This window comes from Acartia tonsa, chromosome 5 (assembly GCF_053477335.1).
Source record: "Acartia tonsa isolate MP-2025a chromosome 5, ASM5347733v1, whole genome shotgun sequence".
NCBI classification, from domain to species: domain Eukaryota; kingdom Metazoa; phylum Arthropoda; class Copepoda; order Calanoida; family Acartiidae; genus Acartia; species Acartia tonsa.
In genome coordinates this window covers 36,503,068-36,526,263 of record NC_137264.1, presented here as the reverse complement: position 1 = coordinate 36,526,263, position 23,196 = coordinate 36,503,068, and the positions used below count along the sequence as shown (strand labels likewise).

Genomic DNA, 23,196 nt, shown 5'->3' with positions numbered 1-23,196 from the left:
TATTATAACACCAAATTCACTAAACTTCGATTACATTTCTTTGATATAAAGTAACTATTTAAATTAATACACATTATTGTCGTATAAATCTTTATTATAAACATTATCCACTAATTATGATCATATAAACTATTTGTCTAAACATAAATTTCATAAAAAGAGCTATAAGAATAAATACAATTCACAGTTGTTTCAAAGTTACATTTTTGTCAACAAAATAGTTACATAAATTCCACGAAAATAAAACACTTAGATAAGAGCAGTAGTTAGGAATATGATATTATATTTTTTTTAGTAGCGAAGCTACTCTATAATTCACTTTGTCCGTCCGTCAGTCCATCAGTCCGTAACGCTATGGGGGAAATGGGATTTACTCAGCTCCTATAAAAGATAGAATGCTAAAATTTTTTGACAACATTCCCATCATTAAGGAGCACAATTAAGCAGGGAGTAAGGGAGGGGACAATGGGCAATTAATTCAATATAAGAGTTATCAAAGAAAGGGCATGAAATCCAGTTTAATCCAATAAATTTGTAGGAAATTATAAAGGGATTGTTAATTGAATAATAGATTTCCATAGCGTCATGTAAAGTGAAATCACAACTTGTGTTTGATGAAATATTTTGAGGTTTTTTGGTGTGATTTTTATATTAAAAGATTATTGGACCCGGCCAGCTTCTAGCAAGAATATGACTGCCCCTTTTTATTCTGTTTATTTCCCTTGCCCCTTTTACCACCTCCCTTCTCCCTTCTCCCCGTCTGCTACATTCCAAACTAACACAACGAGTGTTTATTTCCCTTCCCCCCACTTCCCTTATCCCGTCTCCCCGTCTGCAATATTCAAAACATACATAACGAGTAGCGGCATTCTATGCGATTGCGCAAGTCCCCAAACTCAGTCAGAAACTGCTAAATTCTTGCACATTCCCTTTAAGCCAGTCCCCAAAGTCTGAGACTCCTAAAAATTGAATATTCGATCCATTGTCCCCTCCCTTACTCCCTGACAATTAAGTATAAAACATCGATGGCGCTAGGACCGCTTTGTAGCAGGTTTTAGGCTATTTTTGTAGTTTTCACATTTTTCTCCATATCTTCAGTGTTTATGGTGCGATTTTCAAAATTTTTTCAGTTATAGATATATAAATTAAATTTCCAGTCGTTTTAAGAAAACAACTATGACGGTCAGACTGCCTTTAAGCAGGTTTTAGGCTATTTTTGTATTTTTCACATTTTTCTCCATATCTTTGCTGTTTATGGTCAGATTTTCAAAAAAAATTTAGTTATAGATATCAAAATTAAATTTCCTGTCCTTCCTTCATCATTTACAAAATAAAACAGAGTTTCGTGTTTATTTTCTCCAATAAATCAATTAATAAATACACTTCAAATCTACTTGTACATATTGCCATCCATGATTTTATTTTTTGTGCTTCGCTACTTATGGATGTTGTCATCCTTGTTTTTTTATAACTAAATCTTTTACAAGAGGGGTAAAAATAATCAACATTAAAATGATAAAAATGTACAAAACCCCTTCACCAAATATCTGTATACCCCAAAATAAATATGCTTTGTATGACAAAAATGTAGGTACATACAAATTTTATTACCACTGGGCTTCATTATTAATAAACATTATTCTAAATAAAATCTATTTAATGAAAAAGCACCATAAGAAAGTGTATTTTTAAAAATCTACTAAAAAATAACATGAAATAAAAACAAGTGCAAATAAATTTTTCATCATTTTAAAACATAATGTATCAATAAACAAATCAATAAACAAAAGACTTTTTCTTACGGTGCTTCAAATCTAACTATCAATAAAATTTTCATATCACAGATTTAATATTTAATGATTAAAACTAAAAAAACTACTTAAATATACTGAGAAAAATTATTGGGCAAACTTTTTTTATTCATTAAAATAAGCCTAAAAACATTAAATTTAATCTAAAATTTTAATGAAAAACAAAATCAATTTTGTCACATTAAGTAAGAAATGTCCAAGTCCATCCATATTTTTATTCTACTATTCAAATTTTTTCGTTTTACAAGATTAAAAATTTTTATTGAATGAAATAAAATTAACGACTAAAATCTTTACAACCCATCCATTTAGAATCGTTATATTTATACTGGCAAATTTTGTATTTATTGCAATTATTCTAAAAAGGTTTAATTTTGGAATATTCTTAACATGAACATGGACAACATTTCTGAACGAATGAAAAATAGAGTGCTGAAAAGTTTTTTTTCATTTTTTTTCTCTTCTTCAAGAAAAAGAACTAGAAAAACATGTGTAAAGGGAGTTAAATGAATTGTACTTAAAACAATTTTCCATTTTCCCCCCTCCTTAAGGAAAAAAACTAGGTGAGGAATAAATGAAATATTTTTGATATGGGGGAAAAAATTAATTTTGTACAGAATATACCTACACCCCTAAAAAAAATTCTTCTAAGGCGAATATTAAAAAGAGATTTTCTTACAACAAATATAATAACAAAATAATTTTATATAAAAAGTTTCAGCCAAAAAAAGAAAAATATTTCATCCATCTATGAGGGTTGCATATTCTAAAAAAGATTCGTTTTTTTTCTCGGCTGCAAAAATATTTCAATACCACCCCCCCCCCCCCTCCCCTTTAACAGGACATTCAATACAGAATAAATATTACTGTCCTACCTCCATTAAATTCATTTATAAAACCTCACACAATCTTGGGATCTACTGCAGTTCACGGTAAAATATTGCTGGTAAGCAATATTTCCAAAATTCTATTAATTTTAAAGGCTGCTAGCTGCCAAACGTCTGAACGTACAGATCATGCCCGCACAATGTTTTAAGCGGCATAAGAAGGCCTACAAATAATCTGGAATAGCCATAAATCAACAATGCGTAATTATCTCGCAGTGTAGAGAAATGCGCGAAAAGAGACCTATTTTACTCGTTTTTTCTTCAGTGAAGCTTTCCCTGTGCATAATTGGATCTTGGCTATTCCAGATTATTTGTAGGCCTTCTTATGCCGCTTAAAATGGTGTGCGGGTATGATCTGTACGATCAGCCGTTTGGCACCTAGCAGCCTTTAAAATTCATAGATTTTTGGAGATATTGCTTACCAGCAATATTTTACCGTGAACTGCAGTAGATCCCAATCTTGAAACCAAAATTGAGATGATTGAATCTATACTCTTTATATTTGATAGATAAATTTTGTTCTCTTTTCGGAATAAAAAGTAGATTCCATAGCCCAGTCGCTGTTGATAAGATTGTCCTTGTATGTTGAATAAGTTGTTTTCTTCATAGTTTAGGCCATAAATATGATAAATAGGAGAAAGAAGAAAATCAAAACACCGAAAATTTTCATCATTAATCTTCGATTTGACGTCACTGATTGGAAATATCTAAAAAAGTAAAAGATTTATTAAGAAGAGTTTTCAATTTTTGTAAACTTGTAGCGTTTCCATCATGTATTAAGTTTTTTTTTAAATCATAAAATATTAGCCTAGGATAAAAAAAAATTTTGAAAATCAATTTTAATAGGCGTAAACATTATTTCATATAGACTGATAAAAACAATGCAAAATAAGTCTTTTTTTAATGCCAAAAAGGTGGCAGCAAATATTAATTTTTGGGTGCCATTGATATCATTATTCATCCCTTCATTTGTGGTGGTAATACTTACTTTAGAATTTCATTGTGTCCTAGTTCTACATTGAGAAGAGTGTCCTCTACATTTGAATCTATTCGCTGTACCATCTCTTCTTGTTCCTACAACAGAATATTATTAAAGAAGGAATAAATATATTATATCTAATTCTAGATCTAAACTCAGGGAATTGGACCAATAAGAACACAGTAAGGTCATAATACGGCCATAATATTGGTTAAAAGTAAAACCGCTGATCAGTAAAAACTTCTTTATTATAGTGTAAATGTAATGAAGATTCATCAAAGTCATCATATACCAATCAATCAATCAAGTAAAGTTTTGTACGAAGTCAAACTATAGAGTAATCAAAATAAGAATGGTAACGAGATTGTGATATAACATAGATTGCTCAATATAAGGATAGGAACCAGTAAATTAAATACTAAATATAAAAGTCAAAGATAATGAAGATTATACTATTAACAAGAATGTCATTTGTAAGTCTATTAAAAAGCCTAAGAAATGGGAGATTAATGCCGTATCAGAAGTCAATGCGAGGTGATTGAGTTTTGCCTAATATATGAACGCTTACACATTCTGGTACGAATGTTTATTTTTTTTTAAATGAAAAAAAAATTAATCATATATCTCACCTTGACCATATGAGCTAACTGTGAGAAAATTCCTCCAAGTTCTACAATGGTACTCTCAATCGTATGCATCGTGTCAGCTCGAGAACTAAGATACTCATTCGTGGAATCCTGAAATGTTTTACAAATAAGAAAATTATGGGACACTTTAATAAAAGAGAGAAACAAAATAAAATACGGAATGTTAACTTTAAGTATCTTTCGATACTTAAACATATGAATCCTTTGACAAGTAGGCTTTTTATAATGATTAGACTGTAAAAAAATCTTAAATTTCACCATACGTTTTTTGCCTCAGTTATTTCATGCTATTTTTGGCAAAATTACAGAATAAAGAAATGCATACCTGCATATAAGACTGAACTGCCCCGCCCATATCGATGGCTACGGCTCCACCATCGCCAGCCCTCATATCATCCTCCATGGCCAAAACAGAACCTAAAAATTAAAATAAGAAATTTTAATTTTCCATCATGATAATCAAACACAGTTGGGATTTGGATGTTAGTCTGTATGTGTTCCACAAAAGATCTTGCAGCAGCTCGACCGACTGAATTTACTTATCATAAAGAAATGTGGCAACATCATGTATACCTGTGTGATATCCTGTTCTGACCGACACAGGTAAAGATGTTGTAACCCCGCCACTGGCAAACTGTTCGGCTCGATTTCGTTGAGACTTCAAATTCTCATTTCTTACTTCTAGAACCTTAACAAAAAGAACAAAATTAATGTAAAAATAGTTTTAAAAGTGCTTTAGCCCTATTTATCACTAAAAGAAAGCTAAAAAATTTAATGTGTTTATTTTATATTCGAAAACCTAGAAATGTATTATTTTTTATTGCGCTTTCAAACAACCATAGTATAGCTATAGACGAAATGTTTGATTAATACATAAAGAGACACTATAAACTATTAAAGTACTCACTTGTTTAAAGCTATTAGACATGGAAGCTAGTTTGGACTGAAGTGATACAACAACACTGGATGAGTGGGACTGTTGGTGTTTACCTTGGTTGTCTCTCTGACCTTTAGCAACCTGAAAAATCAGAAGAATGTTTTAGGCCATTTTAGCAAGGAGGGAAAGGACATTGGACTGTAAATTACACTGATATCCAAAGTTTTATGGCCATTTAAAAGGGGGGGGGGGGGGGGGCGAAAGTGACACTTTTTGAAACCAAAACTAAAAGTCAAAGGAACTCAACTAAAAAAAGAGTTACAGGTCTAACATTTTGCATGGCAGTTGCTTTATAGGGGTACAATATGGAACTGTGAAGAAACGGCGGCGCAACCGCCGAGAAAAGGCAAAAAAAATTTCGGCGGGAAACGGCGGTTTTCGGCGGTTGCGCCGCCGTTTCTTCACAGTTCCATATTGTACCCCTATAAAGCAACTGCCATGCAAAATCTCAGACCTGTAACTCTTTTTTTAGTTGAGTTCCTTTCAGGGTTGTCGAATTGGGCACTTTTTTTGATATTGGGCGGCCCAATTGCCCAAAAGGGTTTTAGGCGGGTTTTGGGCGCCCAAAAGTGGTTTAGGGCACCCTTTTTGGGCTAATGTCGTAAAAAGCATATAAAAAGGATATAAAATAGCCTAAAACCATACCTAGACTAATTATTAGAAATAAAATAGCCTAAAACCATCTCAGGACCTATAAAGGCTCCACTGGAAGGGAGAACCATATCGTTTCAGCAGTTAGCGAAATCCTTCTCTAGATACAAAAAAGCTTATTCTAATTTATATAGTTAACTAGCGGCTACGACCCTAGAGGCCTCTAGGGGCACTTGAGGAGGGGAGAGTCAAATTTGATAATCCAATTATTGTATTAGATTTAAAAAGAAAAAGTAAAAAAAATTGGGGGGGGGGAATAATTTTTTTTGGGGGGGGGTGGGTTTCCTCCCCCCATTTTTATTTTTAATTTTAAAAAAAAAATTTAAAAGTATTTGGGGGAGTGTAATTTTTTTCTAGGGGCGATTTTCTCTTAGAAGGGTGGTGGTACCCTCCCCCAAAATAGTTATAAACCTTCCCAGAACCTATGAGAAGCTACCCTGTTAAGGAGAACCCTATCGGTTCAGCGGTTAGCGAGATCCTTCAGTACAAACACACAGACACACAAACAAACAGACACACATCCTGTTACTTAAGTATAAGGATATCACCCAAGTTTTTTAACCCCCTCCCCTTTTTCTCTCCCCCTAAAAGGGAGGTGCCCAAAACTGCCCAAAAGGACCTTTTATTGGGCGGCCCAAAACCGCCCGCCCAAAACTGCCCGCCCAAAAGCGCCCGCCCAAAATGACAACCCTGGAACTTCCTTTCAGGGTTTCGGATCCGCATTGATTTTATGCGGATCCGGATCCGGATCCTCAAAATTTGGTCAGTGCGGATCCGGATCCGGATCTTTGACAATAAAAATAAAATCACCAAATTTTTCAAAAAAATTTTATTCTTTAATTCAAAGTCAAAAATACTTTTAATTTTCAAGTCTGAACCTAAACCTTAAAGATTGGCTCTCATCAAGAGAATGTCTGAGATTTTATATAAATTTAGGTAGATTTTTCCATTTTTTCCGCATTTTTTGAAGTCTAAGGATCCGGATCCGGATCAGCATTTTTTTGCGGATCCGGATCCTTGGACTCAAAAATATGCGGATCCTTGCGGATCCGGATCCGGATCCAGATCCGGATCCGAAACCCTTCCTTTGTTGACTTTTAGTTTTGGTTTCAAAAAGTGTCACTTTCGGCCCCCCCCACCCCTTAGAAATGCACTTTGCGTAAATTTAACATCCATTTTCTTATCACTTTAGGATGTTAGAAAGCTAAAATACATTAAGTACAAAATTTTAATAGAAAAATTCAATAAATATCAAATACGATATTCGTATTAGAAGTTCTAATTCAGGGGTGTATATTCTGCAAAATTGACCCTGCTCAGGGGGGGGGGGGGTGGGGGATAAAAAAAAAATATGTGATTGGGGGGGAAAAAATGAAAAAATTAAGAAAACTGAAAACATTTTTCCATTTCCTCCCCCCTCCTTGGTGAAAAAAGTGTGGTAGGGGATAAATAAATAAAATATAGAGTTCTTTAAATATTTTTCCATTTTCCCCCCTACTTGATGAGAAAAGACTAGTGGGGGGGGGGGGGGGAATAAAAAAATTAGTAGCAGGGGAAAAAAATAAGTCTTGTGCAGAATATATATACACCCCTGTTCTAATTCTAAGGTGGTTCATGGACAGTTAGACACACTGTAATGTAGCTGCGCCATAAAAACTATGTCATTACCTGTTGTAATTGGGCTATCTGTTTATTTAGATTAGCAATATCTTCCTTTATGATATACGTCAACTCTTGAATTTCAACGGGCTTATCATCAAAAATAGTTTTCTTTCTAAAATAAATGAATTTTCCATTTAATACAGGGGTGTATTTTCTACATGGGATCCCCTGCTCAGGAGGGGGGAAAAAAAATAAAAAATAAGTGGTTGGAGGGAAAAAAAATGTAAAAATTAAGAAAACTGAAAACATTTTTTCCATTTCCCCCCTCCTTGGTGAAAAAAAAACTAAAAAAATGTGTGGTAGGAGGGATAAAATAAATAAAATATAGCGTTCTTTAAATATTTTTCCATTTTCCCCCCTACTTGGTGAGAAAAATCTAGGGGGGGAAAGAAAATAAAAAATTTTGTAGCCGGGGAAAAAAAAATAAATCTTGTGCAGAATATACACCCCTGATTTAATATTAACAATATTGGACCCGAAAATTAATGAAAATTATGAATCCGATTAGATAAAAAAAAATACTTAAAATTGATATAGAAACAAAAATATGTTGTTGACTTTACATTTTTACTCTTCTTTAAAGCTTTATATTCTTTAAATACATATAAAGCTTTACACTTGTTAACTTCATATTCATGTTTTGTATGTTTAAGGGGGGGGGGGGGGGAGTTCTGACACATTTGCGTAAACGGTGAGTATAGGCTTTATCTTTGGACTGAGAGGATAGGTTATTAGGGATAAAATCATTCTTATATGATGAATTTCCCCCAGATTTAAGATTTTTTGGATAGGCCTCCAGGTTCCGGAGCTCCAGGCCTCCAGGTGGTCTCTGTACAGGTAAAAATGAAAAAAAAAAAATTTTTTTTTGAAGTTAAAAATCAACTTATAAAACAAAATATGCATATTTTTTCTTCAAATATGTGAATAATATTAAAAAAGATGCATATTTTGTTTTATAAGTTGACCTGTAACTTAAAAAATTTTTTTTTTTTTTTCAATTTTACCTGTACAGAGACCACCAGGAGGCCTGGAGCTCCGGAACCTGGAGGCCTATCCAAAAAATCTTAAATCTGGGGGAAATTCATCATATAAGAATGATTTTATCCCTAATAACCTATCCTCTCAGTCCAAAGATAAAGCCTATACTCACCGTTTACGCAAAAGTGTCAGAACTTCCCCCCCCCCCTTGTTCATTCGTTATAAATATTCTATTGTTGCTGCGCTACTTAAAGACGCGATAGTTCTTGTCTTGAAAAGAAGATATTCTTACTTGGCTAGTAATGTTAATTTTTCTAGTTTATTGTATGTCTTAGTGATGTCTGCTCCAATAGCTCGGGCTATCTTCATGAAGTGAGATGCTTGGTTCAAATTTTTTCCCTAAAAAACAAGGATGACAACATTCAACATAATAATAAAATATCAAATACAGCCAAAGGAAGAAATAAAATATTATATTTAAAATAAATTTGAGAAGCTTTTTATGTATAGAAGTCAGATCTCATGTCCAACATAGAACAGGATTGCATTAACATATACAGTGATACACATGACAAAGTGAGATATATAGTTTTTTTATTGATCTAAAAATCTAATCTAAAATAAGAATTTACCCCAAAATCGCAGCTGAGAAAATATTCAATTTACCCCATTCAACATTGGTACTTAGTTGAAGATGCACTATTTATCCATTGATATGTTTTACTATAAGGGGGGGTTTTTTAATGCAACCATCTCGTAATCAGTGAGCAAATGGCACTTAGAATTCGAATTTCAATCTATAATTTTGCATGAGTAATCCTTGGTAGGTCTATTTTCCCTAAATCGAACAAAAAGTTGGAAAAGTAACGGCTAACGGCTGGCGGCTCAGCTAATTTGCCATTTTTTTGATATTTATACTGCAAATTAGTCACGAAACCTCTATCAACATAATACTCTTTACTACTCCAAAACGCTATCAAACGGTTCTAGACGGTAGCTGTTGGTACTAGAAGTTTTAAAATTGGTTATTGCTATCATTTAACATGAATTAAACCAAAAATATGTTTTAAAAAGTCGATTCCTACGTAATTGATGATGGATTTACCCTGAAAATAGGCAAAAAACGGCTGAACGGCTGAGCCGCTAGCCGTTAATTTTCTCAACTTTTTGTTCGATTTAGGGAAAATAGACCTACCAAGGATTACTCATGCAAAAGTTCAGATTGAAATTCGAATTCTAAGTGTCATTTGCTCACTGATTACGAGATGGTTGCATTAAAAACCCCCCCCTTACTTAGGTAGGTACTAAAATAGAACTTAACTAACCTGTTTAAAGCCTGCATGACCATTCATATTTCTTCCCTGGAGGGACCTGACTGTGTCAGTGAACTCTTTAGTCCTATCCCTACTGCTTGCCACCGCCATGCTAATCCCAATATTCAATTTAATACATTTTTGTCTTGGTATAGGGAGGGGACAATAAATCTAAAATTCATTCTTTAGTTGTCTTAGACTTAGGGTATTATAACCAACACAACTTTCCTTATTTTGCCAATTTTTTTTACTTTGGTTATGACAAAGCTCACTGAAAATAATCAACTCAAACACAAGCGCACAATAAAAATCAACATTATTTTGTCAGGTTCTCTTCTATTATCAATGTAAAAAACTTGATTCCTTGCAGCTAAACTTGCAGAATTAAATCTTGGATTTGGGCTAGAATGTGGAGATACGTTGGGAGAAACCTAAAATCATAAAATATAACATATTTTTAACCCTTACAGATCGGGGGGGGGGGGGGGACTCAAAGAGCCCCCCCTCTAATTTTTTCAATCTCATTTTTTTTGTAGGTAAGATGGCAGGGGTGTATATTCTACATGGGATCCCCGGCTCAGGGGGGGGGGGGGGAAATAAAAAATAAGTGGTTGGAGGGAAAAAAAATGTAAAAATTAAGAGAACTGAAAACATTTTTTCCATTTCCCCCCCTCCTTGGTGAAAAAACTAAAAAAATGTGTGGTAGGAGAGAAAAAATAAATAAAATATAGAGTTCTTTAAATATTTTTCCATTTTCCTCCCTACTTGGTGAGAAAAAACAAGGGGGGGGGGGAATTAAAAAATTTGTCGCCGGGGAAAAAAATAAATCTTGTGCAGAATATACACCCCTGTAAGATGGAGAGCTGTAACTTCATGACTTTTTAAGTTTAGTAATTATACGTCGGCAAGAGATGATTTTATTAGGATATCTGGTCTGTGTCGGTCGTGGTGTCCGGTCAAAGTCGGTTGGGTAGCAAAAAAAATTAGAAAAAATTCTAAATAAATCTTAATTTCTACATTATGAGTTTTGTGTATAAGGTAGAAACCTAAATTTTTTTTTTGGTGAATACTTAAATATCAATGACCATCTGAGAAAAGTGGTGTTATGACCGTTTGACTGCTCCCTGACCGACTTTATGACCGATTTTTGTCCGGCTTTTACTACAGACATATATCATGAATATCGTGGCTTCTATTACAGCTAGAGACCTATAATTTTTTTTGGTAAATCCTTGAGCAATAATAAACAGATAAAAATATTAATTTGCGCCGCCAACCGCCGTAACCGCCGAAAATGGCGGTTTCCGTTATTTGCCGTTTTTCGGCGATGATCAGAAAAAGTAATTTTTTTGTTATGAAAAATAAAAGTTCGTCCTAAAATTTTGTCATCCTAGCTGCAAAATTGGCCGCTCTACAGCTGTTTTAAAATTTAGCGGCTGGCCGCTAAAAAGCGGCTAAGGAGCGGTCTGACTGCTATGACTAGAAAAAGTAATTTTCTCTAAAAATACAGACCACCAGAAAAAAAATTTTACGTCTTTATCTGTACCAGGAGCCGAGATAGAGGGGGGGGGGTGGCTCTTTGAGCCCCCCCCCCCCCCCCCGATCTATTAAGGTGGGAATTGGGGCCTGATCTGTAAGGGTTAAAGGTTATCAAGTTTATGCAAAAAAATATTATGCATCTTACGTCTTTGCCTGTAATATTAGGAACTGTTTTACATAGATGATAAAAAAAAATAGTTAACCAAAATGAAACAGGTCTTGCAACATATAGCTGTAAGAAAAGGTGCAATAAAAATATGCTAGGCTAATAATATTATGCCTGATTGTTTTAGAAATCTTCATGCAAGATTTGATATATATTACTATATGGTGATTCCAACATCACATGCCTAAATGAAATTACCTGGAACGTGGAGCTAGATTGAACTACATAACTTTCTCGAGATAAACCGTTTCTATCAGATTCAGACCCTGTATTAAAATTCTGTATTCAAAACAAAAAGATTTTATATCTTATTTAGTTAACAAGTACCTTCCAAATCCTTTAGAATTCCCGGCTATTGACGAAAAGTCCCTAAGGAAAAATCTTTAGTATCATAGCGTAATTGATGTACAGACGGAGCAAGCGATGATTTGGAGGCTAAATGTTATGCTTATTCATTCTGACGGGAATATTAAAAATCAGCTGTTATAGAAAATCACGTTATTCTCACGTTGTTTCTTTATGACGGGCAAACAGGCCAAAGAAAATGTGTATTTTTTAGAGTAACTTCACTTTTAATAAAAATAATGATTAAAAGACCTACCCTCACCTAATCTTTTCCTCAGTTGTGAATTGTTATTGTACATCAGTAAAACATTTAGACAAGATTATCTGAAATGAAAAATAATCAACAGTTATGGAGGTTTGGAGTAAACCAACCCTACTACAACAATTTAAGTAATGCATGGTAATTCATTTATGATACAGGCAATTAAATATATGAATTCATTCATGATTTAAGTAATATATCAAACAAACTGATGTGTTTTTGTATTTTTTCTTCCTATTTTATAATTTCATTTAACTGAAGAAAATTCAAATTTTAAAAATCCCTTGTTTTTAAAACCTGCCTTTGTGAATACATACTTCTGTTTTCCAGAAAGCTGTTTCATCCTAAATGTATAATCCTGCCTTTGATTAAAACCTGCCTTTTACTCCATTCTACATAGACTCTTTACTTCTGCCTTGGTTTTCGAATAAAAAAATCCTGCCTTTTGACCCAGAAAGTGTTGACTAAACTATCTAGCAGACATGCCCAGCCCAGGAAAGGATGGCAGAAACATATTAATATCATTCCTTTCCTATCCTTAGGAGTAGAGATGGAAGATTTAAGTATGGATAAGCACAGTTTAAAATACAATTAATAACAATAGGTATTAAAAATTCTTCATGATGATATCCGATGTTCTTTATAACCTTTTGATTCGTCTTCATTTCCATGAGACGTTTCTTTAAATCCTCGGGAGACTTTCTTAAATAACCTTGAGATGAAGTAGATGATCTTCTTCATAACCTTGAGCCAAACTTTAATTTTATGAACTATCCTTGTTTATAACCTTGTGGAGCTTAATATTATAACCTTTGTTTATTATCCTTGATTATCAAAACCTGGAGTATTTAACCTTGTATAAAGTATCATTATAAAACAATTCTTGGATTTCACAGCAGCAGAAACTTTTTTTAACCTGCCTTTAACTGGAAGAACTTTTATCCTTGAGGTTATTTTTAATGCCTGTGGTGTTGAGAATGAATGCCTGTAGATTGAATATGGTATTTTACAATTACAAATATTGCAAGCAATGAAATGGTAAAAATTAAGTGTCACTAAATAATAAATCACCATCCCCCTGCGTATTGGCCAGGTTTTGGGGGTGGAACACCTTGTGGGGGACCTGAGGGTTGGTACCGACTTGGGCCACCATGTTGCCCGCCTCCCCCAAAACCTCCGCCACCTGATTGACCTCCATGACCGCCGTCACCACCACCCCAAGCTCTCATGCCGCCGCCCCAACCACCGTTATTTGAACCCCCTTGACCTCCCCCATTACCATCCAGTTCTCCCTCTTCTAAATGATCCATTCTAACATTTCCCGATGGGCCTGGCCCTCCCCTAGAACTTGTAGACCCTCCTCGAGAACTTGCTGCACCCCTATTATGTCTGTCACTGCCATTATCTTTGTCTCTTTCTTTGGATCTGTCACGTTTACTACCCCGGGACCTTGACCGATCCTTTCTCCTGGACGACCGTGACCGAGACCTGGATCTGTCCCGGTTCTTTTTCTTACTTGACCGGTGGTGGTCATCATCATCACTAGACTCGTCCCTCCGTGACTTCTTTTTTGATGATCTGTGACGGTCATCATCATAATCATCATCCCGCCGCGAAGATTTTTTCCTATCCCCACCTCTCCTATCACTCTCATTATTATCCTCATCTTCGTAATAACGTTTAAATTGTGGCTCTTGATCATCGTCGCCACCACCGCGATCATCCCGATCTCGGTCGCGGCGGCTCTTATCCCGATCACCTCGGTCGTCCCTGTCACGGTCACTGCGGCGGTCGTCCTTATCACGATCACTACGGCGGTCATCACGGTCCCGATCTCGTTTATCACCACGGTCCCTGTCTCTATCTCTGTCTCTGCGGTCATCTCTAAATAATTTTAAATTATGAGCTAAAGTAACTTTTTTTCACTAAGAAGAGGTGAAAAAATGTAAAAATGTGTTTAGTAATCTGTATTTTATTAATTGTTTTATCCCTCCCTCATATTTTTCTAGTTTTTCCCTCAAGAAAGGAAAAAAAATGTATTAAGTACCTGCTCTTAATTTTTCCCCCCTCCCACATATTTTAAAATTTTTTTTCCTCCCTTTTAAATACACCTTGTAAATAGTACTTTCATAAAACACAAGTTTTAATTTGATAGAAATGCAAATAAAAGAATGAATACCTGTCTCCCCTATCTCTATCTCTGCTCCTGCGGTCTCTGTCTCTAGATCTTCTACTATCTCTGTCCCTATCCCTACTTCTTCCTCCCTCGTCTTCACCTCGTCTTGCTTTTCTTTCCTACAATAAGAATCATCATCAATTACAAAGATTTGTATTCCAAGATAAGCATAAAAGAACTAAAATTATTTCACATATTCAAATAATTTTATGCATAGTTTGGTGCGTTCATAAGCTGGTAATAATTTACATATATTACTTAAAACCCATATTTTTTACGAATTATGCCCTAGTTAGTTACACTTAAAGGGTATACCTATAGATTACTTAAGTTTGATTAAATCAAAGAATTTAATTTAGTTATAAAATCTTAGAAAACTAAATATTAATTTATATAGTAGCTTCCTAGAAATAATATGCGGAACCCCAATTGAAATTGGTAACTAAATTACATTTATTCTTTTTATTCATCTTTCTATAATATAATTTCCTAAAAAATGCTAGAAATATGAACAACCTTCTTGGATTAGCTGAATGTTATAGATACTTGGTTTACGAGAATTATAAAATAATCATGCCACCCTTTAAAAAGTCATTACAATTAACCAATCTAGTTTTTTATAAAAAGGCTAAAAATTATAAGCAAGTCAAACATCTCGAATTTAAATTAAAAATGTTTACTATGAATATAACGACCAAGCTAATATTGCTCGATTCACTTCTACAAGAGACAAAATGAATTGAAAATGATTGCTAAAATAGAAATATATCTTCATGTCTTAGAATAGTTTTTTTTTTTAAATAGGTTGAAAAACATACTAACTTTAAAATATGAATTTATGATCAATTCTATTTAATCCTTACCGCAATTTTTTTCAGGTCCGCTTCTCTCTCTTGATTTTTCAGCCTCTTGGCTCTCTCCTCTTTAATCCTCCTCAACTCCGCCTGCTTGGCATCCTCCTCCGCCTTGCTGAATGGCTTCTTCTTGCCGCAAGCATTGCAATTTTTCCGCCATGCAAAGTTATAATTCTGACACTCACACATCCAATCGCCGGGCCGATTTTCCTCCGGCGGTTTGTCCTTCTTTTTACCCTTTTGTCCGACACTGTAGGCGTGGAGCAGGCCGCCTTCAATAACTGGCAGATTTGTAAGGGCTTGTATGCCGCCTGTGTCAGGTCCACGGAGGTTGTGCAGGTTGAGGTCATCGGCGCTTTTGGTTGATATTCTGGCGGCCTCAAGGGCCTCTGCGTACGCTTTGCGTTTAGCTTCGTCACGTTTTGCACTGTTAAATGCATTATACATTAAATCATTAAACCTGAGACAGTGGAACTAATCATGGCATTATTTTTTCATATCAACTTACCTGGCATATAAAAAATTCAGCTTGTGGACAAGTACTGCTTAGGCTTCTATATTTTATTTAAAAATGGCTTCAAATTTGCCCAGTAGCTATATAAAGCTTACATAAATTAATATCAATCGTGTCAATTGTCCCTTCTATTTTTTAATGGGGTAAAAAAGGGGAAGACGGCCCTTTCCACTTTCAACTTTAAAGGGGTTTTGTTACAACTCTTCTGGGAGTTTAAGAATGTAATGTATAATTTCCTGATGGTTGCAATGGGATCATCATCATATTCCTGGCCTCCGTCTCCCCCACCCTCTTCATCCTCGTCGTCGGAGTCTCCCTCCTTCACATTCTTCGGGCCTAAACATTAAACATTCTTAGAGTTACAATATATGCTTACAAACGTCTACGTTCCTAGAGGCGTCCTGTGAGACTAAATGGGGGGAGTTTACCCCTCCTAAGTTTAAACAGAAAAGCAAAACAATTTTTATGGAAGGGTATTTAATTTCAATGTACGATTCCCCTGGGAGGCCGTGGTGGTAATCTCATATATATATCTCATTCCTAGCCTGAGAAAATCTCAAAAAACCTCTAAAAAAACGCTGTTTTCGAAAAATGGCCAATTTTCTCAGGCTAGGAACGAGATTTCAAAATTTCCTGATTCTACTCCTCAAGGCCTATTCAGGAAGCGCCATGAAGCCATAGTTCTGATGCATTGATTTTTTTACCCCCATAAGGGGGGCCTCAAAATTTCAAAGTGAAATTACTGGGCATAATACTTGTCTAAAATGATAAAATTTTTACACAAGTGTTTTTTCACTAAAAGGCATAATAATTGCAGCTGCACTACTTGAATTTTAGAAAAAGCCAGGGGAAAAAAATCCCCTATCCCGCATTGGTTTTAAGCTATTTTTTTGGGAGTTGGGACACCTTTTTTATCTTAATTTTTATAAGCAAAAGCCAGTAATGGTGGCATATGGCGAGGCTCCCATTAAATCATCCCCCTCAAACAATTCTTTTTAACAACTTTACTCTGTTGTGCGAACTGCGTATCTGGATTTAATTTTGCCACGGAGTAATTCTACAAAGAATAATCTTTTTTTTTTAAATATCTCTGTAGCTTAAAAAATTCTATATAAAAGGAGTGAATTCCCATTGTACCTAGCCAAATAAAATATCTAGTTTTCATAACTTTGTACCAGGTAAAAATTGCAGATATTATAAAAACACCCTTACCTGTTGGTTTAGGAGGTCCACCTTGAGCAGGTACCATGTGCATGTGGATACATTTGGGTCCGTAAGTACAGTTTCCACTCGTAAAATGTTGGCATTGCTTCCCTGACGTTCCCTAACATTAAATATGTATATAATATAAAAATAGAAATTTTAATTTCCAAGAAGTATTATTATAATCTACCTCCTAATGAAATAGAAAAAAGTAAGCTAAGAAAATTTAGTTACCTGTGAAATACAGACCATTCTAGAAGGAGCGCCACTAGGACCAATAGGACCTTGCATAGGCCTGGGCATCCCGCCCATACCACCTCCACCCCGCATGCCCATCTGTGGCCTAGGACCACCAGGACCACCAAACTGAGGCCTAGGGCCGCGAGGTCCACCAAACTGACCACCTTGAGGTGGGCCACCCATGCGAGGGCCGCCAAACTGACCACCCTGTTGTGGCCCTCCCATTCTCGGACCTCCAAATTGTCCTTGAGGAGGCCCACCAAATCGTGGGGGTCCTCCCATCTGTTGTGGCGGGCCCCCCATCATACCCTGTGGGGGTCCCTGTTGGTGGTTTCCTTCCCCTTCTTCATCACTCTCCTCCTCATCACTTTCCCCCTGATTAAAGCCCCTCATTGGGGGTCCCCCTTGGAATCCCCCTCGTCCTCCCATCATGGGTCCTCCTCTCATTCCAGGCCCACCCCTCATTCCAGGCCCACCCATCATTCCTCTTGGGGGTCCCATTCCTCCACCACGGGGTGGTCCACCCTGGAAACCTCCACCTCCCATCAAGGAGGGAGGCCCTCCACGACCACCTCTAAAGCCTCCCCGAAATCCTTGCTGCATCATGTGTCCTCCCTGCTCATCACCCCCCTCATCAAAGTCATTATCACCTGGTGGCCCGCCGTCGAATCCATCACCACCTCTATGGCCGCCAGGGGGTCCACCAAACCTCGGCGGCCCTCCAGGGCCACCCCTCATCATCATACCCGGGCCTCCCCTTTGTGGGGGACCGTCAAAACGTGGCCTAAACCCGCCGCCACCACCACCTCCTTGAGGCCCACCAAAGCGGGGAGGACCACCCCTAAATCCTCCGGGAGGGCCACCACGACCTCGGAATCCACCGCGATCCATATCTTGGACAGCAGGAGGAAATTTGACAAGGTTTTAACACTTTTTTAAAAAGTTTGTACGTTAAAGTCTATTTTGTACTTTTTAACAAGTCTTTATAATTGTCACGATAAGGTCAAAACATTTTAAAGCTCATTGATCTGAAAATAAAGTTTTTCAGAAAATATTTTTTTTTAAATAACAAACAAAACAAAAGTTGCTTAGTCAGTCATTAGACTAAAAAAATGTTAAAATATCACAGAATCTTAACAAACAATTTCACAGCCTTCAAATTTCATTACAAATTTGTGTACTAGTTGCTTAGATTAAAGTTCTAAATTTAAAAATGAAAACAAAAACTGAAGATCGATTTTTCCTCCTGAAACCTTCGAAATTTTGATTATAATTTTCATTTTCATAATTGTACCATGAGCCTGAATCTAATTCTTCGCCTTGGTCGGCCATATTATCGTCCTATTTTTAAATATATATTGTTCAAAATGTGTATATTCTGCAAAATTAACCCTGCTCAAATGGGGATAGGGGGAGGGGGGGGGGGTGGAATTAAAAAAATATGTGGTTGGGGGGAAAAAATACAAAAATTAAGAGAGCTAAGTATTTTTTCATACTTCAGGATTAAGTTGTAAAGTAGCTGAAAAAAGTCTGTCTATTTACAACATATGCCTTAATAAAAAGAAATCTATGGCCTTAAACGAACTTAATATTTAGAACAATATTTTCCTGATATTCTTCTCCTTCATAGACATCCCCTGTATACTCTTCGTCTTCCTAGATCAAATATTTACATGTTTCACTATTACAATCAAAAGCCATTAATTTCGACAATTTTTCATATTTTTTAGAATATAGTCATATTTCGATCATTGACAAATAACAAGGACAATTAAGCCCTAAATAGGGCTGAATTAATATTCAGGTCCCATGATCAAAAAAAATTTAACGAAAATTTAAATCTTTTGTCAGGGCAAACTCAGGGGTAACTAGTTTCGTGGTGTAACCAAAATACATTATAAAACATCTTTTTATCTTATCTTCTCAATCTATTTGTTATATCCTGTTGATCGGTAGCTGAGTGGGGCACCTGTAAAGACTGATCTATCTATCTTTTATAAGTTCAATAAACTATCTATGTATCCATCTATCTCTACTATCTATATTAACTATATATTTAAACCTAATGTTCAGCATTCTCTGGTAGCTTGGTAGGACACCAGTAAACACTTATCAATCTATCTATATCATAAGAACCTGTTGTTCAGCATTCTCTGGAAGCTGGGTGGGACACCTGTTAACACTTATCTATCTATCTATATCATAAGAACCTGTTGTTCAGCATCCTCTGGAAGCTGGGTGGAACACCTGAAAACACTTATCTATCTATCTATATCATAAGAACCTGTTGTTCAGCATCCTCTGGAAGCTGGGTGGAACACCTGAAAACACTTATCTATCTATCTATATATTTTAACCTGTTGTTCAGCATCCTCTGAAATCTGGGTGGAACACCTGAAAACACTTATCTATCTATCTATCTATTTTAACCTGTTGTTCAGCATCCTCTGAAATCTGGGTGGAACACCTGAAAACACTTATCTATCTATCTATATCATAAGAACCTGTTGTTCAGCATCCTCTGGAAGCTGGGTGGAACACCTGAAAACACTTATCTATCTATCTATATATTTTAACCTGTTGTTCAGCATCCTCTGGTAGCTGGGTGGAACACCTGAAAACACTTATCTATCTATATATTTTAACCTGTTGTTCAGCATCCTCTGGTAACTGGGTAGGACACCTGTAAACACTAATCAAATATTTCTCATCATTATTCTTTATCTTCTTCCCTTCCTCCTCATCTTTCCTAAAAGAGATAGTTTCATGAATCAGCAGATCAAGAATTAATAAAAGTAACCAAAGTTTTAAAACAAAAAAATTCCTGTCAAAAGATTTCAACAAACAGCAAAAATATTGAAGGAGAAAATACATATCAATGAAACAAAATATTATACTTAGCGATTTATTGACAATAACTATTTATAGTTTGTAAAAAAATGTTTCTTACCTGGGATGATGCAAAACCGGGGGCTGGGTATCCACTATCTTGTGAGATTTGGTGAGCCTGGTCTGTCCATGGGCTTCGCGGCATTGTGCGCACATGTAATCTTTACATTCCTAAATTTAAAATACTATTTTACACAAAATGCACATAATGCCACAAAAACTTATTTTTCGATACAAAACCCTAAACTTATTATGTAACTTTCTACATATCACTATTTTTGTAAGGTGGACATGAAAAATTTACATTACATAAATTCAACTTTTGTAATAATAACTACTTAACATTTATGACTGTATAAAATTCTGTTTATAGAAGGCACCTCCCATGAAACCTTATATTATTTTCTCGTATTTATTCGAATCCGGTGGATAGGAACCGGTTCTCATCCATACGAAAAAACTATGTCTAGCATCGTATTATATCCAGCTTTCTACGAATATAAAAAAGTACAATAATATGATTAAAACCAGTTTTTTTAGCCCGTGCCTTCGGCACCTCGGGGCTAAAACACTGGTTTTAATCTTATAATTGTACATTCTATATCCGCGGAAAGCCGTTTATAATACGATGCGAGAAATAACTATTCCTGTGGGGCTTTCCTACCCTTTACTTAACTTTTAAAAAAAACCTACAACCAGAAGTCCGTTTATTGCTAAATTTTTATGTTTTGGGCAGGGCACTATTCTGATCAAAACGTTAAGAAATCCCTCCACAAATAAAACTGAAGATTAATTTTTTAAAAAGAACTTGGTGTACCTGGCATTTTCCAGTTGCAGGATTTAATTTTCCCTCCTCTTCACAACTATTACACATTGGCTGACTGTATTTCTCTCTGTCCTCTTCACTCCATTTCATTCTGCTGGGAGGGTGTACTTTCCCATAATTTGGATCACTGCTAGATCTAAAAAAAATCACGTTAGTTTTGATAGATTAGATTGAAATATACGGATTGTCAAAAAAATCGCAATGGTAAAGAAATCAGAAAAATCAGAGCACAAACTTTTACGGATTTTGGGGTTGATAAATTGGCGGATTAATCCAAAAACAGATTCTGATTGCAATCCTTTCTAATAATAAGAATTTGAACTTTTAAATATACTGTAAAATTAAATAAATAATCATAAAATGGGTTTGTTTTTAATCATTATCTATTTCAGCTATGCTATTGGAATAATGTTAACCCATATGTAATAAAATCAAAATCTAAATTAATATTTTAAAAAATTAATTTTCTTACTTGAATGTTTCCAGGATTTTCCCCTGGTATCGAAATTTTCCCAATCTGTTCTTATGCTTGTCACTCTAGATAAAGGAATATTATTTATATTTACCTAACGTATTTATTCTTTAGAGTTATGGATGAAATGTTTCTTGCTCACGACACTGTTTAATGTAAAGGGTTGAGACACAACCTAGAGAGAGGGGACAATGGGCTGTTTATTACACTAGTCCCCAGAGTTTTATAATAATGTTTCCTTATTCTTTGGCTAAACAACTTTGGGGAATTTTGATTGGTCGTTGCATTTAATGTAAATGTTCAAACGTTTTAACCACTACGTTTAATCTACAGAACGGGTAATTTTGTGTATCATCATTGGAGATGTGCATCAATTTATCAGCCATTGTCTTATCCCTTCAGATCCCTCTGGATATAACCTCAGCAAAGCAAGGTTGGGACAACTTTGATACAGCCTTTACACAAAATTATCTACCACAGTGTGCTAGATTTGAAAATCACTTTATATATCATATATTCATTAATATAAAAGCTTCAAATTTTAAAATGGCATTTATTACCTGAACGTGCGTGTTTAAGTTTTCAACGCCAGAAACTCTATGGCAGCAGACATCACAAGAGAATATTTTCTCACAGCCATAGATATCTTTCTTGCAGTATAAGGCGGGTAAACAACCATCAATCAAATAGCTCTAGAAAAATAGTAATAATCAAAATTAAAAGTATAATAACATATTAATATTTATTTATAAGTCCAAAATATAAATACCTACAAATTAACTTAATTGACAATATTTTTTGGGAGGATTACATTTTCTATGTGCGATTCCTCTAAGGGGTGGTTCCTTTCCAACCAAAAAGTTATAAATCTTTCCTGGATATAATGAAAAGCTTAATTGTAAAGTAAATTCATATCGGTTAACAGTTAGCAAGACTTTCGGTACAAACGAACATAGACATCCTGTTACTTTTATATAAGGATTAATTTGAAGCATAAATTACAATACAAAAAATTTCAAGAGACGTAAAAATGTAAACTAAACCTGTAAGGTATAAAGATCTAGTGTGGATAGCTGAGGCTTTTTATCTTCCTCCATAGTAACCCTCAATATTCCAGCACCTTGGGTGTATCTCATCTCTTTCTGTAGGTCTGGCACTTTCAAGTTTCTTATGTCGCGATGCCTTAGTAAATAAGGTCAATTATGTCCAAAATTATATGTAATCACTAGGTTATATTTTGTATAAAACATTAAACAAACAATCAGTTTCCATTCAAAAAGAACATAAACAGAGTTGAGTACTGAGTAGTCACCATAATGATCTGCTCAGTCTCAACTAATGACACAAGCAAAATAACAATTATGGATTATCATAGAGTAGCTGCGCTGCTTTATTAGTAGTTGAAACCCAGATTAAAATACGGCAAAACTTATTCTCAGCGATTTTTGACATTTGTGCGGACATTAAACTCAAATTTTCACTAACAAACTTACTTAATAAATGCTTTCAAGTGTAGGGTGAGAAACTGCAGCGCGTCCTCCATGGTCTCGCCAACAGCCTCGCAGGTCAGGGGGCCAAGCTTGGCACTCAGGCTGTACATGAACTTTTGCTGCTTTAGGCTAGCTCTAAAATAAACTATAGTTTAAAGAAGGTATTATTTCAAGGTATTTCTATTTCAAAATTCCAATTAAAAACTCCCTTAGGAACAGTAGATTAACGTTAGTCCTTTAGCAAATTACCCATCATTATTGTAAAAATATATGGAATATCTCTATTTATTTAACCTAGGTTAATAGGTATAAAATGACAATTTCTATTAGACAAACATTTTCAAGAGAAAGTACC

General features: G+C 35.2%; 3 protein-coding genes across 11 annotated transcripts in view; 1 reads left to right on the top strand and 2 right to left on the bottom strand.

Annotated features, from left to right (window-relative positions):
- Positions 1-23,196, top strand: part of LOC145319421 (uncharacterized) — a 92,030-nt gene that overhangs the window by 50,151 nt on the left and 18,683 nt on the right. The window contains exon 1 of one of the 3 annotated variants that reach the window (XM_080161552.1): positions 15,057-15,083. The exons of the other annotated variants lie outside the window; for them this stretch is intronic. The gene's annotated coding sequence lies outside the window, so the exon portion shown is untranslated. Of the gene's footprint in view, positions 1-15,056; positions 15,084-23,196 lie in introns of those variants that run through there. 3 annotated transcript variants of the gene reach the window in all.
- Syx5 (syntaxin 5) lies at positions 77-12,303 on the bottom strand. Of its 3 annotated transcripts, XR_013879840.1 has the most exons (15): positions 12,172-12,282; positions 11,769-11,836; positions 10,231-10,296; positions 9,878-9,979; positions 8,845-8,951; positions 7,581-7,686; positions 5,232-5,342; positions 4,898-5,012; positions 4,650-4,741; positions 4,307-4,414; positions 3,687-3,772; positions 3,192-3,405; positions 1,803-1,934; positions 1,612-1,652; positions 77-162 (listed from the first exon to the last, which is right to left on the bottom strand). XR_013879840.1 is itself a non-coding variant. In XM_080161548.1 (12 exons), exons 1-12 carry the CDS (start codon positions 12,212-12,214, stop codon positions 3,309-3,311), a joined length of 1,095 nt encoding a protein of 364 aa, XP_080017674.1. In that variant the 5' UTR covers positions 12,215-12,303; the 3' UTR covers positions 3,213-3,308. The 3 variants fall into 3 exon arrangements, 1 of the variants encoding a protein (XP_080017674.1); XR_013879839.1 differs by having other exon boundaries at positions 1,612-1,934; XM_080161548.1 differs by lacking the exons at positions 77-162; positions 1,612-1,652; positions 1,803-1,934 and having other exon boundaries at positions 3,213-3,405; positions 12,178-12,303.
- Positions 12,239-23,196, bottom strand: part of LOC145319414 (uncharacterized) — a 16,205-nt gene continuing 5,247 nt past the window's right edge. Inside the window, exons 11-26 of one of the 5 annotated variants that reach the window (XR_013879835.1) lie at positions 22,845-22,976; positions 22,395-22,533; positions 21,912-22,043; positions 21,352-21,416; positions 20,871-21,015; positions 20,115-20,224; positions 19,811-19,913; positions 18,775-18,820; positions 18,418-18,507; positions 17,159-18,057; positions 16,934-17,045; positions 15,961-16,057; positions 15,217-15,637; positions 14,357-14,472; positions 12,755-14,061; positions 12,239-12,411 (exon numbers count right to left, since the gene is read on the bottom strand). Coding sequence is in view for 1 of the 5 variants with exons in the window: in XM_080161538.1 (XP_080017664.1) it covers positions 13,245-14,061; positions 14,357-14,472; positions 15,217-15,637; positions 15,961-16,057; positions 16,934-17,045; positions 17,159-18,057; positions 18,418-18,507; positions 18,775-18,820; positions 19,811-19,913; positions 20,115-20,224; positions 20,871-21,015; positions 21,352-21,416; positions 21,912-22,043; positions 22,395-22,533; positions 22,845-22,976 (3,424 nt within the window). In the remaining 4 variants the exon portion in view is untranslated. Of the gene's footprint in view, positions 14,062-14,356; positions 14,473-15,216; positions 15,638-15,960; positions 16,058-16,933; positions 17,046-17,158; positions 18,058-18,417; positions 18,508-18,774; positions 18,821-19,810; positions 19,914-20,114; positions 20,225-20,870; positions 21,016-21,351; positions 21,417-21,911; positions 22,044-22,394; positions 22,534-22,844; positions 22,977-23,196 lie in introns of all 5 variants that reach the window. The other 4 variants (XR_013879837.1, XR_013879836.1, XR_013879838.1 and 1 more) reach the window with 4 other exon arrangements.